The sequence below is a fragment of the Dendrobates tinctorius genome, unplaced genomic scaffold (genome assembly GCF_039654945.1).
Source record: "Dendrobates tinctorius isolate UK_male_01 unplaced genomic scaffold, ASM3965494v1 ptg000396l, whole genome shotgun sequence".
In the NCBI taxonomy this organism is placed as follows: Eukaryota; Metazoa; Chordata; class Amphibia; order Anura; family Dendrobatidae; genus Dendrobates; species Dendrobates tinctorius.
This window is the reverse complement of record NW_027362062.1, coordinates 2,611,353-2,630,762: the sequence shown is the minus strand read 5'-3', so window position 1 is coordinate 2,630,762 and position 19,410 is coordinate 2,611,353. Positions and strand designations below refer to the sequence as shown.

The 19,410-nt window shown below is 43.0% G+C and overlaps 1 protein-coding gene across 3 annotated transcripts in view; it reads left to right on the top strand.

Moving 5' to 3' along the window:
- LRP8 (LDL receptor related protein 8) overlaps nucleotides 1-19,410 on the top strand; it is a 192,342-nt gene that overhangs the window by 150,399 nt on the left and 22,533 nt on the right. For all 3 annotated transcript variants that reach the window (XM_073563708.1, XM_073563707.1, XM_073563709.1), the window contains 4 exons: nucleotides 14,192-14,560; nucleotides 14,645-14,767; nucleotides 15,275-15,403; nucleotides 16,120-16,239. In XM_073563708.1, coding sequence (XP_073419809.1) covers nucleotides 14,192-14,560; nucleotides 14,645-14,767; nucleotides 15,275-15,403; nucleotides 16,120-16,239 — 741 coding nt within the window. The remainder of the gene's footprint in view (nucleotides 1-14,191; nucleotides 14,561-14,644; nucleotides 14,768-15,274; nucleotides 15,404-16,119; nucleotides 16,240-19,410) is intronic.

The following is a 19,410-nucleotide window of genomic DNA, read 5'->3' as shown; positions in this document are numbered from 1 at the left end:
GAATTTTAAACTCGTACCGCAGGTCAGCTTAAAAAGAAGCACGGGCTGAGTGATATTTCTATGAATCCCATCCACTTTGCTGGAACTACAAAAATATGCATCGTCAAAAATGTACCAAAAACTCATCATGGGAACGTAGCCTTAGGAATATAGGAAATGTATTTTGTGGCTTAATTTATGAACTTTTATAACGTTGCAAAATGGGTGGATCCGATAGTGTGTGATAGCGGGATCAAAAGGCGAGTGTGGGGATGAAAAAAAAGAGAGAATATGGAAATCGCACAAACCGTTGTAAAACTAGAATTCATACAAAAACACGTTGGCAAAGCTTTAGCCAGCTGACGAGGAGCCGAGGTTATCCCCAGATGGATGGAGAAGATGATGTCGGTGTCATTAGTGAGTATGGCTGGAGTCCAGAAAGACTCGTATGAACAGCTGCAGGGGACGCGGAGGGTTAATAAGTGGTGTAATATGGTAGTGAGGGGTGGATGTGTTGAATTGATTCAGAAACCAGGACCCGAGGGCTGTCGGTGTTTGACGAGTTATGTGAGTAGGCGCGAAGAGCAGTGATGCGAGTAATGACATTAGCTGAAAGGAAGATGGGCATTTATAGGATTATACTGAGGTTTGTCGCAATACTCCTAAATAGTGTCATGTCGTATCCTTGCTTGCTTTGTTCTAAAACGTATACCTCTTTTTCCACAATATGTAGTTTCCTTTGTCTAACCATGACTTAAAAGGCCTTCTACTGTAGTCAGACCCAGACCATCCACCGCTCTTTCATGTGTACAGCTGCGTGCAGGCTCGGACTGGCCCAAAGGGAAACCGGGAAATCCCCCGGTGGGCCCCACCAAAGCCATTGTTGCTTGATGGGCCCTTGGCACCCCAGTCTGACACTGCCTGTGTGTATGTGTAACCTGACTTCTGTATCTGTGTGTGTGTTTGTGTCATCATTACACAAGTACTTTGAGAACCAGTTTCTGGATTTCAGGGCAGGCTCTCGCTTACATTCAGCCTAGTGGAATATTTATCAGTATGGTTTAAGTTTTGGGATGTATTTAATAGGGAACAGTCATTTGCTCATTCCCATAAACTGACCGGCAAAAGGTTCGCTCATTAAACATAATGATTTTTAAGTGTGCGTAAAAAAAAAAAAAAAAAAAATCATCGTTCTCTGCAGCATATTGTCCAGTGAACATGTGCTGCCAAGAACAATCGCTCTGTGTTAGTGGCCATGTCTAAACAGGCCATTCAAAAAATGCGGATTGTCTTCTATGTTGTAGCCCACCGATGCTCATTTACAAGCCACGGGTCACCCGGTGTACACCCACCTTTAGATGGGGCCAACCTAAATATTTGCTAGATAATGGCAGTTAAATAATAGAGACTTATCAAATTTGACACCACATTCACAGTTGAGTATTGAGAAACGATCCTTAAGTTGGATCATGTGACTGTCACAGTTTTTGTTTTTCCGAATGGTGACTCCACGACAATTGTTCAATTCCTGTGCAGCGCCTCCGCAGGCGAAGTGAAGCATTGCACAACTCGCCTCTAAATTAGTGGACTGTGGGGACAATGTATGGATTCTCTTTTCTAAGCATTCTCCAATATGGCTAATAGGTAGTGATGCGGTATTGCACATTATCCTCTAAAGTTATCTAGTCTTAACCTGTGACCCTTCATCTGTTCTAAAACTACAACTCTCAGCATGCTCTTGTAGCCGCAGACCAGAGAGTCCCAGGTCGGAGACCATTTTATTGTACACCCGTTGTAGGTGACATGATTAGCTTCACCAGTTTAGCAGGAAAGTATTTCTGCAAATTATCGGAACCTGCCGACAATTTTCTAATGATCACATTCTTTGGTTGCTTCTCGCTCTACAAATTTGCTTTTGAGGATAAGCCGGTATGATGGACCGGAAACTAATGAGCAGCGTTATCTGGATAGTGCGGTGCAGAATGTTTCTCCTACAAATGCTTTTATTGTTGTGACTGTTCATGCATAGTAACACAGTTAGCAAGGCCCAAACAAGACATTGGTCCATCCAGTTCAGCCTATATTCCGTCAGAATAAATCCCCAAATCCTAATAACTGTAAGATACAATATCGTGACGCTCCAGGAAGACATCCAGGCCTCTCTTGAACCCCTCGACTGAGTTTGCCATCACCACCTCCTCAGGCAAGAAATTCCAGATTCTGACTGCTCTAACAGTAATAATAAATAATAAAAATACATTTTATTTCTATAGGGCCGACATATTCCGCAGCACTTTACATTTCAGAGGGGACTTGTACAGACAATAGACATTACAGCATAACCATAATCACATAGATTATAACAAATACCAAGAGGAATGAGGGCCCTGCTCACAAGCTTACAGTCTGAGGAAAGAGGTAGACACGAAAGGTGGGTGGTAACAGTTGCCCTGATTGTATGGACCAGCCATAGTGTTAAGTGTGTAACAGTACAGACACAGAGGGCTAATGGATGCATAAAGCATGTGGGGACATGATGCGGGGAACCTGGTCATGGTAAAACTTTTGGCTGTGCCACACAGGGATAGATTAGGTTAATGTGTTGAGGCGATAGGCCAGTCTGAATAAATGCGTTTTCAGGGCACGCTTAAATTTGTGGGGATTGGGGACTAATCGTATTGATCTGGAAAGTGCATTCCAAACAATTGGCGCAGCACGTGTATAGTCTTGGAGACGGGAGTGGGAGGTTCTGATTATTAAGGATGCTAACCTCAGGTCATCAGCAGAACGGAAGGCGCAGGTAGGGTGGTATACTGAAACAAGGGAGGAGATGTAGGGTGATGCTGAGCCATGGAGGGCTTTGTGGGTGAGGGTAATAAGTTTATACGGAATTCTGGAGTGGATGGGTAGCCAGTGTAATGACTGGCACAAGGTAGAGGCATCGGTGTAATGATTAAAGAATCTTCAATGTTGGTAGAAAAACCTCTCCTCCAGATGCAGAGAATGCCCCCTTGTGACCGTCACCTTCCTTGGTATAAACAGATCCTCGGCGAGATATTTGTATTGTCCCCTAATATACTTATACATGGTTATTAGATCGCCCCTCAATCGTGTTTTTTTTCTAGACTAAATAATCCTAATTTTGCTAATCTCTCTGGGTATTGTAGTTCCACCATCCCCTTTATTAATTTTGTTGCCCTCCTTTGTACTCGCTCTATTTCCATTATATCCTTCCTGAGCACTGCTGCCCAAAACTGTACACCGTACTCCATGTGCGGTGTAACCAGGGATTTGTACAGAGGCAGTATAATGCTCTCATTGTGTGTATCCAGACATCTTTTAATGCATCCCATGATCCTGTTTGCCTTGGCAGCTGCTGCCTGGCACTGGCTGCTCTAGGTAAATTTATCATTAACTAGGATCCCCAAGTCCTTCTCCAAGCGAGAGACAGAAGCGCATGACGAGGGCGACTTACTATTGATTTGTAGCAGTTTATAAGGATTGTGAGTCGGCGAGGTTGCCAAAAAATACAACATTGAGATCATAAGCGGTGTCAGTATGCCATGAGGGTTATACCCAAGTGGCCAAGGACATGGTGCTGGCACCCAAGATGTAGAAGTTCCTCCCACTGCGTAATGTCAATTTACCCTGTGATGGAGCCACTTACTCGCTTCCTCATATTGCAGCTGATCTCTGGGCTCTTATGTTGGCTGTACGCATTTACTAGCTGATGGACCAATGGTCATTTGGCTGTTGCTCCCATCTTGAAAATACACATGGATGCCTGATTTGGCTGAGGGCAAAAAGAAGTTCCTATTTCCAGACATTTCTGATACAGCTTACTTTTCTGTAGGATCTACCTAAAGGTGTGACGCGTTTCAAGCTTTTCTTTTTAGAATGGCCACATAAGAATTTTTTTGTTATTTCCTGAGGATTTGCTTCCATGTCTGTTAATTACCGCCTGAATGGTGGTGCAGAGCTCACAGATACTAGCGGCGGTCCTGTAATAGGAGCCACCGGGGTAACAAGTCTCTGACTCTGGAGGAAACATGTTCTGTGCAGAGACGGAACACGCTTCTCTAGCTAGCGTATAATGGACGAGTCTGGGTTTGCTGAATATCAGGATGTACAATAAAAAGTTTTATATTGTGGTTCTGTGTTGGCCAAAAAAATCATTGTAAATACTTTTAAGCCCAAAAATGACAAGTGTTTTGGGAGTGATACCTCTGTTGGCTAACGAGAAGAATTCTGTTTGCAAGCTCTCGGCATAGACTCCTTCAGGCATTTACAAATGAATTACTGAGACAAGAGGACAACATTTAACAGATATTACAGCAGGACATTTGTGCGTAGGGTGGATGGGGGTGATGCTTCCAAAAGATAAGCCAAGGAAATCAAATTAAGGTTTTTTGTTACAAATGGAGAGGTGATAATAGTGAGCAGCAGGAGGTACTGTAGAGACAGAGGGCAGAGAAGTTCCCAACACTCTGCTGACTCCATAAATGCAGAGTCCAGACCTCCTGTAGTAATAACATCAGCACAAACACCGCACCCCCGCTTCATGGCCGAGCAGCTTCTACAGCCTTACATCTCCAACTCATATCACTAACACATATCCTCAATGGGTTTGACTCTACTTCATCCTCACTACTGGACCTAATACCAGACAAACCCAAACAGGAACCTTCTACATGTTTCCTAAAATATGTAAAGAAGGTAATCCTGGGAGGCCAGTCATCTCTTCTATTGGGTCATTCGCTTAGAATATCTCTGTCTGGGTGGAGGACATTCTTAAACCCTTGGTGAGGCGCACACCCAGCTTTATCCGGGACACCACGGATATTCTCTGCAAACTGTCGGCCCTGGGTCCACTTCTGAATGTCACCATATTGGCCACCATGAATGGAGAGTCTCTGTATTTCAACATTCCTCATGATGGGATTACTATTTCTTTAAAAAAAAAAAAATCTGACCACAGAACCATTTCTACACTTTATTAGATTTGTGCTCCATCACAACCATTTTTTTTTTCTTTGAGGACCATTTATATCAACAGTGTATGGGCAGCTCCATGGGTAGCAAAATGTCACCACAATATGCTAACCCATTTATGGGGCTAATCTAGAGGAGAAGTAAAACTGTAAAGCGCTGCGGAATATGTTGGCGCTATATAAATAAAGATTATTATTATTAGAAGTATTTATCACCTTGTATTAGTAAACCGCTAGCATACTTCTGCTACATTGATGATTTGCTAATAATCTGGGCAGGCTTAAAAGATGATCTCTTTACCTTCCATGGTAACTTCATCACATTCCACCCAACCATTAAGGTCACCCTCAATTTCTCAAATTACCAAATACATTTTCTGGACACGACCATATGCATCAAAGAACATACCATACAAACCTCAAATTTACCATAAGCCCACAGGACGTCCGGCGTATCTTAGATGAAACTGCTTTCATCCAAGACACACAAAAAAATTCATCATATATAGTCAGTAAGGATGGAAAACTACACCTGCGATCACTGAGGAATATATTCCTACCATCCACTGGTAATAAATGAACCGATCCACAGAGCTGCAAGGAGCCTCCTGGAATACAAATCAAGAGGGAATAACAGGACACCTCTAGTGGTCGCATACAACCCCCACATGAGCATTCTAAGGAAGATTAATGCTGATCTTCAACCCATATTCCACAAAGACGACATACTGAAAGTAATATTCCCAGATCCTCCACTTTGCCTCTACAAACAGCCCCCTAACTTAAGGAATTTCCTTGTCCAGAAGTATCCTCTCCTCACCATCAGAGACCGGGAATATTCCCGTGAACAATAAAAAAAGCAAAACTTGTACCCACATATTACGAACAAATACAGTTGGCATACCCAACACAAATCAGGACTATCCAATCATGGCGCTCTTCTCCTGTACATCCTCCAATATTGTGTACACGATACAATGTACAGGAAGCTCTGGAGGTACTTACATTGGTGAAACGAAGCAAAAACGTCAAACAAGGATGAATCTACACAGGCAACCAATTAAGAATGAACTGGACACGCCTGTGTAAGAAAGTCCATTACTGGGAGCTGGAAGAGCCGAGAAGACGCTGTAGACAATTCTCCTTTTGAAGTAGAGGCTAAAGTTTATTCAGAGATATGCAACAGAACAGTTCACAGAAGGCAGAGCGCGCGGGCACGCATCGGTGACCGAATAAGAAAACCAACGCTGGGATGTTTGGCGGTGGTCTGGCCTCGAATTATATTATATTTTGACAACTGTATTCTTCTTCTGGTCTTCATACCACTAGAACAGATACTGCCATATGCTACCACTTATGTACTGTCCCAATACCCTGCAGCTGTTCCATTTTAACCTTTGTGTATGCCAACTATACCTGCTAATGGCTCTGATTTCATTTTATGTCTCCAGTCTACATCCCAGAAATACATCTCATTAGCTGCAGAATCAGTTGGCTTAAACTTTGCACAAGATGGCTGCTAGAGCCAACATTGGCTGTACAGAATATTGGGACTTGTCATTCTCTTACCACCCGTGGGAAAACATTTCCTCTGGACCTGGACATTGTGTCAGATTTAAAAGTCTTAAGGCCCCGTCACACTAAGCGACTTACCAGCGATCCCGACACCGATATCAAGGTGTCAGAATCGCTAGTAAGTCGCTATGTAATCGCTGGTGAGCTGTAAAAAATAATAAAAAAAATAAAAAATATAGTTCTTCTCACCTTCCGACGTCCCGTTCAGCCATCCTGCCTCTCTCCACGCTCCGGTCCCAGTGATCCTTTGCGAGAATGACCGCGAGATGTCACGGCCTCGAGGGATAACAAGTCTCGCGGTCATTCGTGCAAAGGATCACTGGGACCGGAGCGTGGAGAGAGGCAGGATGGCTGAACGGGACGTCGGAAGGTGAGAATAACTATTTTTTATTTTTTTTATTATTTTTTACACCTGATCGCTGGTCTCCCGCCTGTCACACGCAGCGATGTGTGCTGGCCAGCGGGAGACCAGCGATCAAAGAAATGTCCAGAGGTTTCTTCCAGCGATCAGCGATACCGGCAGGGGGGCCGCTCGCTGTCACACACAGCGATCTCGCTGGTGAGATCGCTGTTACGTCACAAAAGTTGTGACTCAGCAGCGATCTCGCTACCGAGATTGCTATGTGTGACGGGGCCTTTAATACTGAAAGAATGTAAAGCCTGTGCATTTATAATGACCGTGGACTAGATGAAGATAGTAGTCTCCAAATCTTGCAATGTGTTACCATCTTTTCAGTTAGCCATTAAAAGGTATTGATCACTGAGGACTCTCAATTCTTAATATTTGTTTTAATACTGAAAGGTCAATTTTAGGACAACGGATGAAAATCTGGGAATTCAAAGTGATAAGGATGTTCAACTCTTTGACAATAGGACTCCAATTAATCTCTGAATTTATGACTCGCTACATGGACACAGTTCACACCTCCACCGGACTGACTCCAGATCACTGTTATCACTACCACCACCTCTTCAACTGTAACAAAAACCTTTTTCATTTTGATTTCCTTGGCTTCTCTTTAGGAAGCCTCACCCCATCCACCCCATGTAGTGAACGTCAGGAGAATGTCACTCGTCTAACTGAATTGTGGCAACTGTACATTTGAGTGGAGAAGGGACAATGCCACTGGTTATGTTTTAATGGGTCGGCCTCAGTTCTCATAGTTCTGTTGAAGGGAACACTTAATGCTTCAGGGTCCAAGACGTTTTGGGTGAGGTTGGTGGGAAGAACATGACGGCCGCACAGACCTCTGACCTCAACTCCATCCGTTTCCATGATGGAGATATTAAACAATACTTTTGCCCATTTAGTGCATTGCCCGTTTGACACCAGACTATTGTGCAACTCTCTAGGAAGATGGTGATCACTCACTTTAGCCCTTGTCAGTTGGGGTCCGTAGACAGACCGGCCGGTGGCACTTTACAAACACAGATCTGTAAACTTTTACACACCGACATTGTTTAAATGCCAGGAGACCAAGGTAAATGATGCTCACTGAGCGACAACGATTTTTATGCTGCATAAAAAAAATCCTTTCACCGTTTTACTCATTCTTCAGTGGCCTCTTTACATGGCAAATTAATCATGAAACGAGCATTTTTAACAACGCTTATTCATGATTATCTTGCCCCTCTACTGTTTTAGTTTGTGGATGAAAACAAAGGAATTTGGGGAAAAAAAAAACTTCTTAAGGATTTCTTATCTATGAAGCCTCCTTGTTACTTTTGTTTATTCTTTGGTCTCCTCTTCCGATGAGATTTGTTTCAAAGAATTTGCTTGTGTATTCAGTGACCTTCACCTTCTGGGAATGATTATAAATCCTCATGTTTAATTAGAACATTCCTTTCTTGGGTACAGACTATTCCACCTTATCTCTTGTGGAAATGGACATTTTGAGGAGGAGAAAGAAAAATAATTGTAGTTCTTGTATCCTCCACATTGTATTAGTCTAGCCTGATGAAGAGACCTGAGTAGTCTCGAAAGCTTGCAATGTATTACCATCTTTTCAGTTAGCCATTAAAAGGTATCAACTACTGAGGACTCTCAATCCTGAATATTTTTCTGTAGTTCTTGTGTAACTACATCTAAAAGGTTGCTGAAAAAGTCAGAGAACACAGACATCAGATTGATAGATGTTAAAATGACACTTTTTTGTTTTCTTTTTAGTGGTTAAATGAGAGTAGACACAGTTTGTGTGTGTTTTTGTTGATTTTGTTTCCCCCCCCCCCAAAATGGCGCCACCCTTGTGCAAAGGCTGTGACTGGTATTGCAGCTCAGCTTTATGAAAAAAACATTTGTATACAGTTTTTTTTTTTTTGTTTGTTTTCTATAAATTTGGTGCTGAATAGTTCCATAAGGCCCCGTGCACACAGCCTTATTTTCGGTCCGAGTGCGGTCTGTGACCCAATCTGCGTTTGAAAAAAATCGCAGCATGCACTCCAAACACTTGACCAATGAGAAAAATGCTCGTTGATTCGGTGCAATGAATTTTAGGCTTTGATAAGATTATCGGCTGCACCGTGTGTACAGAAGATGTGCTGTCGGTTTTATTATGCTGTTTTCTAGAACATGAGTAAATTTATTCCAAACTTCTTTCTTTGCCTTGAGTTCTTAAGTCACAAAGCTGTTACACGGGGGAAATTCATTACTTCCAAAACAATAGGGCCTTTTGCCAGTATTTTGGAATTGTGTCACCCTTACAAATAACTGAATGGTGCAGGCCTCATTTTCTGCCAACCCAGGAACCAAAAATCTGTTTCGCAGGACTTTGCTTCTTCAGACGATCTAGTGCTTCCTTAAATTTACCATCACAAAGAAATACATTATCCTATTGGGATTGCCTGTTTAAAATTTTCCTGAAATTGCCAAATCTTGGAGTATTTTGACTTGCAGAACTCAAACTGCTGAGGATTGACCGTGTCGCTGGTCTTCCTAGGCCCTTTGATATTCTGCAGCTTCAGCATAAAATCTCTGCTCAGCGTATTTCAAAGCAATTGAATGGCGCGGCAACTTGTGGCAGGAGCGTGGCCAGACAGAAAGAAATACGCCAATTGCACAAATCCCAGATTCACAGCTTGGTAGAAGTAAAATCCAAAACACTATTTATCCACACATGCCAACAAAAAGAGGAGAAAGGACAAAGAAAATGGTAATAAGCCCTCAAGTAGACCAATGTATATAAAAGTATAAACTTTGAGAAAATATAGATCACTGTAAAATAAGAGTTAAACAGTAATATAATAAGTAATGTATACCTATAAGAGTAGTGGAAACATACCCTTATAAAGTCCTCTCGTGCTGGAATGACGCCAGCCCCGACGCGCGTTTTGCAGCAGGACGGATAATCGCTGGTCAGAGTCCGCTTTATTGTAGACAGTGTTGTGCGTTATAGGATTAGCTTCACCGGTTTTGGCAGCAAAGCATTTCTAATCACTTTTTTTGGTTGCTTCACGCTCTACCATTTGCTTGTGAGGATAAGCCGGCATGATTGACCGGAAACTAATGAGCCTCGTTATCTGGATAGTGCGGTGCAGAATGAGTGTCACGTTTCTCCTACAAATGTATTTCTATTGTTGTGGATGTTCCAAAGTTTGCAAAGAATCGATAAACTGCTTCAGCGAGAGATGTAAGCGCATGACCAGGGCGGCTTGCTATTGATTTGTAGCTGTTCTGTATGGATTGTGAGCCGTCAGGATTGCCAAAAATACACCATTGAGATCATAAACGGTGTCATTATGGCAGGAGAATTAGAGAACATCCTGGGAGGAAGGACAAAGTGCCGGCACCCCAAAAGTACACGTTTCTTCCAGTTCGTTGCCTGCCATCGATGGAGACACTTTTGTTTTGTGGCCACCCTATAAATGACAGGCAGGAAGCTGAGGTTTATGGTGCTGTCTGGATCATTGTGGCTTAGCGTTAATAGCGCTGGCATGGATTTGCCACTCTTAAGGGCTCATGTATTATCAGTCCTAGTACTAGCCCATAAACGTCATATCGCACCCAGACCAATTAGTCTATCGGACCATTACATGTCCAATTTTTTCCGTGGACAGAGTCTGTCCAAGGAACAAAATCCCTGCGTGTCCGAGTTTGATCTGATATATTCGGATTGCACTCTGCCTTGAAAGTCAATGGGTCCATTCACGCTATCAGACTGTACTCTGATGGCATCTGAGTGCAGTCCGATTTCCAAGCACTGACTGTATGGAGGAGATGGAGAATTTTTTTCTCTCTGTCTTTTCCTCATCCGAGATAATCGGATCACACTGTGCTCTGAATGTGATTTGCATAATTGACACAATTCTCTCAAATTAAGGAATTTCCATTCATGTGACCCAAGCCTAAAGAGAATATCTTGCACTGGAAGACCTGGCAAGTCTATATGTTAAGGCAGAACTCCTGTGTTTTCTATAAGAAAGTCACTGCCAGGCTTCTCTGGCAGCAGCTTATCTCCCAAAGAACAAAGAATTGGTCATTGGAGATCAAAAAGACCAGATCCTTATCTCCCCTGACATCTGTAGGAAGAGGGTTGGGGGCCTTTCCATAGACAGCCAATTGGGTTCAATGAGATGAGATGCATTGGAGCCTCCTGCTTGGTTCTTCCTTCTGCAACCTAACTCTTAAGTTTTAGACATACAGATTCTGTATATTCAGTATCTAATGCTCCTTTCCTCCCTACACACATGCATGCTTAGTTCCACTGAGGGTGCATGTGTTAGACATATCTGGTGGCAGCTTTTATTCTTTGAGGAATGAAGGACTGGACATGTTGACATTGAACATGCCCAATCTTTTTTTTTTTTTTTTTCTCTTGGCAATGGCCAGACAAATGTATGTTAAACATTAAGAACACATTAGATGTGCATGGCCAACCTGCATCCAGAAAAAGAAATGTGCAAAATGGGATAAGAGAAATTGACCGGTGACCATCCTGTTTGCTCACTGGTGTGAGGATTTCCATTTGAGGACCCTGCTAAGTATGATCTATTTCCTCCAACCCCGGTCAATATGACCAAGTGAGATAGAAGGATTAACTACAGTCTGTGCTGTACAGTCTATATATTAGAATATAATTATTTTTTTTTTTTTTTTTGCCGTGGAATCACTTTTCTACGTCGTCTCCTTTTGTATATTTTTTTTCCCTTTTTTTGTATATTTGTTTTGTTTTTAAGTGACCTTTTTTAGTATCCAACAAGAAGTGTGGCGTCTGTCAAGCTTTTCAAATAAGCACCGTGATTATAGCGTCCCTTGGTAAGGTTCTAAATATTCTTCTTTGCGCCTTTGACTATTGACATAAAATCAATAGCGCTCTCCTGACTCCATAACTGCAGAGTTCAAACCTCCGGTGGTAGAAACGTTGGCACAAAAACTGTGCCCCCCCACTGGAGGCGTAATGGTATGGGTTTCCATGGCCGATCAGCTGCATGCAGCCTTACATCACCAAGCACAATCCTGAACGTCGGATGGAGTGGTGTAAAGCTGCCACCACTGGACTCTGGAGCAGAGGACCCGTATTCTGTGCAGTGACGGACCACGCTTCTCTATCTGGCATCAGTGCCTCACAAGTGCTCTTCTGGATGAAGGGGCAAAAATTCCCACCTGATCTCTATGGAAATAGACATTAATGGAGAAGGAAGAAAAATAATTGGTGTCTTGTGTAACCACATCAATGTCTAAAAACGGGCACCAGATCGAGTACTAATTAAAAATTACCATTTTTTTTTCTTTTAAGTATTTGAATGAGACTAGAGATTTTGTATTATTGTTAATTAAGAATAGCGCCACTCATGTGCACAGACCGTGACTGGTATTGCAGTTCTGCTCTGTTCAAGACCCCTTTAAAAGTGCATTTGAATAGAATTCGCAATATTTAGCATAACAATAATAGAATGTTCAGAGGTTAATATCGGGCGCGTGACCAGAAGATGAGGCATTGGATGTCGTACCATTAACTTCTTGGAAAATTACATTACTGAGCTCCTAAATGTACGGTAATTCTTTCCTGATTGTGGCTTCTGCCTGAATCATGTGTTGCTTAATCAGATAACTTTTGCTGGCCGTAGGAATACAACATTAATTCCGAAATGAAACTTTAGTTCTAGCATAAAAAAAAGAGGCGCGTAGTATAAGGTGGAGGCACAATTATGCTCATATCCATTTTTTATCTATTTAATTTCGATCTCCAAAAAATTACTATGATGAAACTTAAAGAGGTATTCCCATCTCCAAAATCCTATCCCAATATGTAGTAGTAGTAATATTATGAAATACCTCCACTTAGAAATTTAGTATAGTTCTTCAGATTAGCTATGCCTCTTTCCCCATGTAGGGCATTGCATTAGCTTAGGTATCCATGGTTACAACCACTAAGAGCTGTCTAATTAACTGTCAATATATATGAATTGTCGTAACCATGGATACCTAAGCTACTGCAATGCCCTGCACATGGGGGAAGTGACAGTGAATCTGAAGAACTATACTACATTTCTAATTGGAGGTATTTGCTAATATTATTAATACTATACCTACTATATAATGTTATAGGATCTTGGAGATGAGAATACCCCTTTTAAGGCCCTTTAGGTGGGCCAATAACTGGGAACCAGGTGATGGCGTGAATGCTTTTTCTTAAATTATCAGCTGGCAAACACCTGCTGGCAAAATACTCGTTGGCTAATTGCGATGATTTTAAAGGAAGCGTAATTATCGGCAGCCTATCGCCCCGTGTAAACAGGACGTGCTGACGATTAACATGGTATTTTATGCACACAAAACGATGGTATTAATGATTGGTTTGTCTGGCTTGTATATATCCAACCAAAATTCTATACGCACAAACCAATCAGGGGTCTGTTTAAAAATCTCTCATGCGCGTTTATCATTTTTGAGTGACTGGTTCCTCTTTGTCAGTATTCTGCCAGCACTATGGGAGCCGGAACTTTCTTTACCTCTGACATACATTTCTCATCCACCTCTGTTATGCCCATGTGCAGTGTCTACGGACAGAAGAGCTCTTCCTCTTATTGTAATCAGTGTCAGCATCTTTGCTACCAAACACAGGTGACATATGACGGGTAGCGGACCGCAAATTAGGCAGACAGAAGGGAATCGCCTACTTTCCTCCAATTTGTAGTAATACTGCTGATACATTGAATTTCGTTGCTTAAAATGGAGCGTCACCAGAGGAAAAAATTGAGTTCACTGCTTCTCTCCGTCATCTGTCACAGCTGGGGAGCAATATTGTTAGTGGCACTGCAAGGCTATGTTCACATATGGTGTTTTTGTTGCTTTTTTTTCCTAATTGAATTTTAGCATTTTTTTTAAATCTGCAGCATGTCAATTTTTTTATGGGGTTTTTTTTTTTTTTTTTTTTTTCACCCATAGAAAGCAATGACGAGGTGCAAAAAAAAAAAAAAAAAAAAGCAGGATTTTTTTTTTTAAAGTGTTGGTGCGTAAAGCTAACTTTATAAACTTGTAGAAAAATTGCACCAAAAAAGCAGCGATTTGCTGCACTGTGTATGCAGTGTTTCTACTGCCAAGAGTCAATGTTTTGGCTGCGGGGGGGGGGGGGAATAGTTGCAAAAAAAATAAAATAAATAATAATTCCATGTGTGAAGACGTCACTGTTCTTCTCTTTATTTTACAGGTTGCCCGCGCGGCGAGTTCCAGTGCAGCAATAAGTTCTGCGTCTCCGCGAGCTTCGTGTGCGACGGCGTCGATAACTGCGGTGACGGCAGCGATGAAGAGGATTGCGCCTTAGTCACTTGTAAATCGGGACAGTTCCGCTGCGGAAAGGGGGTGTGCATCCCCGAAAAGTGGGTGTGTGATGGACAGGCCGACTGTGCGGATCAGTCAGATGAATCAGAGGATCGCTGCGGGCTGAAAAGTCAGCCGCAGGCGGTCACCGTGTGCGGCGCCCAGGAGTTCCGATGCGGCAATGGCAAATGTGTCCACCTGAGCTGGAGGTGCGACGGCGACCAGGACTGCAAAGACAAGTCCGATGAGAAGGATTGCCGTGAGTAGTATCACACTTAGGGGAAAGTGATCTGCAAGAATCTGGTTATAAATGGCACTGATCTGCACTTCTCTGCTCTCACAGCCCTGGTGTCCTGCCGACCAGATGAGTTTCAGTGTGGAGACGGCTCCTGTGTATATGGGATGTATCAGTGTAATGGCGTCCGAGATTGCCTTGATGGCAGCGACGAGACGGGATGTCGCACTGGTAATCCAGCATTTGCATTGATAGATGAGCAAGGATGGGGTTGCACTAACGTTTTCCTTTAAGTGGTTGTCCACTGCTGGGGACGTTTTTTTTTTTACTTTAGTATTTGGGGATAAAAATAATTTTTGCAATTTGGTTTCGCTAACAACGTTGCACCGTTTGCCTCCAGTGATTGACAGAGGCGCGATGTCAAATCAGTGGCTCTGCACCCCCCACACGGACACTGCAGCTGCGGCCATCATGGCCGTTTTACAGACCTCTGTCCCCATTGGGGCTGGTGGGAAATGGGGTCACCTTGAAACCCAGCAGGATTGCTGACAGTCATATTGAGGTCGCCTCCACTTGCATGTCCCAACGCAACCGCATTCCTTGTTATAGGACGCTGCAGCTCGACATTGGTCACGTAACATTAGGGTGGAAAAGTTAGTTTTAGTTTCTGTGAAATTGGGTAAAATTTAAGAACTTGCGGAGTCGTATTATAACGGTAACGCTGATTTCCCTATGCAGCAGTGGAAGCGCCGTGCGATGCGGAAGGGACGTTTCAGTGCAAGAGCGGAGAATGTATCGACATTCGGAAAGTGTGTGACTCTCGTCAGGACTGCCGGGACTGGTCTGATGAACCTCTGAAGGAGTGCGGTGAGTCTCTCCGCTTTGCACAAGTCTTCTGTGTGCTGATTCTACAGAACTCAGACATGTGATGCTTCCATAGTTGGATCCTACAGCCGCTCGATGCACTCGGGACCCAGCAGCCGCCCCGGATATCATTTACAGACTAAGCTAACCTCATGTAATAGTAATGTGTTGATTGTCTGTAAACTTGGATCCCCGTTCTCATTAATCTGTAATAACGCAAACAAAACTTCAGGATTTCTGCTTTTCGGCTCCCTGAGCTCAGACCGGCTGAGCTCCAAATGTCACAACGACCAACGTGTAGTGTCTAGGAATTACTGACGGATTTACACATTTAAGGGAACCTGGTCATTAGACTCGTGCTGCCCAAACTCTGCATTGGGCTAAAATAATTAAAAAAAAAAAAGAGCTGTCACTCACCCTCCCCTGGTCCACGGCTACCTCTACGCTGATGCTCCATCTTCGTGTTTGGCTGCAGCGGTGACCTGATGACTAAAGGGGCACATGACCACTACAGCCAGTGAAGTCAACGGCCCGCGTAGTCTACATCAGTATCACCTCTGAGCTTCGTGATCGGGAACCTCACCGCTGCAGCCAATCATTAACTAGTGTAAACTACGGCACACGAGTGCTCTTATGAAAGCTCATTTCCCCATTTTTGGCCCTTGTAGATGCACCTTATGCCTCATGCTTCAATGTTCACAGACTCTGTCGTTTTTTAGGTATCAACGAGTGCTTAACAAATAACGGCGGCTGTTCACACATCTGCAAGGACCTAAAGGTGGGACATGAATGTGACTGCCCCACGGGCTACAAGTTAATTGACAAGAAAACTTGTGGAGGTAAGTGATAGGTTTATCGGCCTCTATTATTATTATTATTATTATTATTTACTGTTATAGCGCCATTTATTCCATGGCGCTTTACATGTAAGGCCTCTATCCGTTTGCCTGTAGGAAGTTTTAATCCAGTGACGCAGAAGCATACAGCGCTGCCACATGAACGGCGACCCGTCTTTAAACTGATTCCTTCCGTCTGTTCTTAATATTTATTATGCAGCGGTCTTATGTGCGGACATGTTAATGATCTGCAAATGATAAAAAAATAGAAACCAAATTTTCAGAATATCTGATTTTATGCAATATTTGCACCATGTGCAGAAATCCCCGCAGTTGCTTTCATGGTCGTCTCCGGAGCTCCTGTTGAGCACATCAGAGACATCATTGGTCCAGAATTGTACAGTAGCTGCCAGCAGTGGATCTTGATGATTTGCCCAGGTGCATTCAGAGCAGCAGAACATTCCTCAGACGACCATTAAAGAAAATCTGTCATCAGTATCTTGCATGTTAAACTAAAGTTATGGGCATAAAGACGCCGTTATACTGATTTAATCGATACCTTCAATGTAGAAATCCTGAGCCTGGTTGTTTATCATTAGACGTTTGGGTACAATAAGCTCTTCGTTCATCGAGGCTGGACTGTGGGGCAAGATTGTTGGTAGGGTCTTTGGCTGTGCCATGGCTCCACCACTGCCTCTGGTGTCTGTATCTTCTTGCTTTTAAACTTTGTGCCGTCCTAACCGCGGGCGGTGCTTGCGCACATTGACTGGATGGTAATATGGTATCAGCGCATGCGCAGATTTAGTTCTGTGCTCAATGATGAACCGATATCTCAATCTGTGCATGTGCCGCAACCGGCGCCATTTCATTGAAGAACTCGGGGGGGTCAGTCTATACAAGCGCTCCCCGCGATTAGGCCGGCGCAAAATTTAAAACCGCAAGAAGATATGGATACCTGAAATGACGCACCCCAGAGGCCGTGGGATACTCGGCACCGGGCCGGTTAACTTCAATGGGAAGTGTCACAGTGGCAGTGACCCAGTCCGTAACCTCAGGCGGTCATGTAAAAGGGGTAGAATTGAATGGGGATAAAGTTTATGTAGTGATTTGTGACGCCACTAACCTCTGTGCTAAGATTCAACCTCCTAAACTACGCTCGGCCCACCTCCCAGCACTCTTCGTGTTCCAAGCAGGGAGCAATAAAGGGTGCTCTGCCACACTACTGGTGTGTGTGGGATGTGAGTGTTGGAATTTGGTCGGGTGCATTCACCTTACCTGGTTGTGGGATACCGCATCTCTGGGTGAGGTGCAGTACCTCTGTGGTGACTGGACCCGCAGGGGCGCCACATTAGCACACGAGCATGCTCACTCCTCATTACTATTCCTAATCTCTTTAGGTAATTATAAGGGATTTTTTTATGTTTTCTATTTTATTGATGATGGTCATAAGATTCTTTTGGGGTCTTCCAAGGTCTGGTCTTCATATCGTTGGCACGTGGCATGCTGCATGTATTGATTTTTCAGTCGTAAAAGTGGGTGCATGGATTATGTGCCCATGGTGGGAAGGGACTACTAACGCACATAAATACAAACTGGAATCCATCATTTTACAGTGAGAGAGATTATTCACAAGTGGAAAACATTCAATACTGTTAATGATCTTCCCAGGGATGGACATCCCACCCTGAAGGCCAGAGAAAGCAATCCTTTGATAAATTACAAGAACCACAGCTTAGACCCTAAAGGATTCAGTTAGCATGGTAAATGTTCAAGTTCATGGCCAAACAATTAGAAAATGACTGAATAAGAACTGTTGTTTGGAAGGATTGTCTTGGCAAAACACTTTTTTTTTTTTTTTTTTTTTTTTTATCTTAAAAGAACATAGCATGGCTAAAGTTTGCAAAGCTGCATTTGAACAAACCCACAAGACTCCTGGAACAATGTCCTTCGGACTGACGGCACCAGAGTAGAGAGTTTTGTTTTTTTTAATTCGTTTACAGAGTAGAGATATTTGGCAAAAATCAATTACAGTATATCAAGAACCCTGGTGCAGGGCATTATGGCCAAACATCTCATGAAAACTATCAAGGACAGTAGCGGGATGGGTGATGATTTAGGATTGTTTCGCAGCCACAGGACCTGAGCACCTTGTGGGATACAAAGGAGTCAAATGTGAGGCCATCTATCCAAAAGTTGAAGCTTGGCCGAAACGGGGTCATGCACAGGACAATTATACCAAGTGAACCGACAAATCTATTATCAGAATGGTTGAAGAAGAAAAGCATTTTGGGTGGGTGGTTGTAATGCCCCGAAAGTTCAGACCTCAGCAGCTGAAACACTGTGGTGTGAACTCTAGGGAGCTGTGCCCTCATTGCAAAATAAAGAAGAACGGGCCAAAATTTCTCCAGACCGATGTGAAAGACTGATGGTCACACAGAAAACCATTACTTGGTTTTACGCTTCTGCAAGGGGCGTACTTTTAATTTTTGACACCCTGATAAATAATGACACACTGTAATTTGTCGTATTGACCTAATTTTAAGACCACCCAAGGATTAGATGCTTAATATGTCCTGATACGTTACACCATAGAATTCAAAGAGGGTGTACTTAATTTTTCTCTAGCCTGAATGTGCGCACATAAAATAACACACACATACAGTGCCTACAAGTAGTATTCAACCCCCTGCAGATTTAGCAGGTTTACACATTAGGAATTAACTTGGCATTGTGACATTTGGACTGTAGATCAGCCTGGAAGTGTGAAATGCACTGCAGCAAAAAAGAATGTTATTTCTTTGTTTAATTTTTTTTCAAATTGTGAAACGTTTATTCAGAGGGTCATTTATTATTCAACCCCTCAAACCACCAGAATTCTGTTTGGTTCCCCTAAAGTATTAAGAAGTATTTCAGGCACAAAGAACAATGAGCTTCACATGTTTGGATTAATTATCTCTTTTTCCAGCCTTTTCTGACTATTTAAGACCCTCCCCAAACTTGTGAACAGCACTCATACATGGTCAACATGGGAAAGACAAAGGAGCATTCCAAGGCCATCAGAGATAAGATCGTGGAGGGTCACAAGGCTGGCAAGGGGTACAAAACCCTTTCCAAGGAGTTGGGCCTACCTGTCTCCACTGTTGGGAGCATCATCCGGAAGTGGAAGGCTTATGG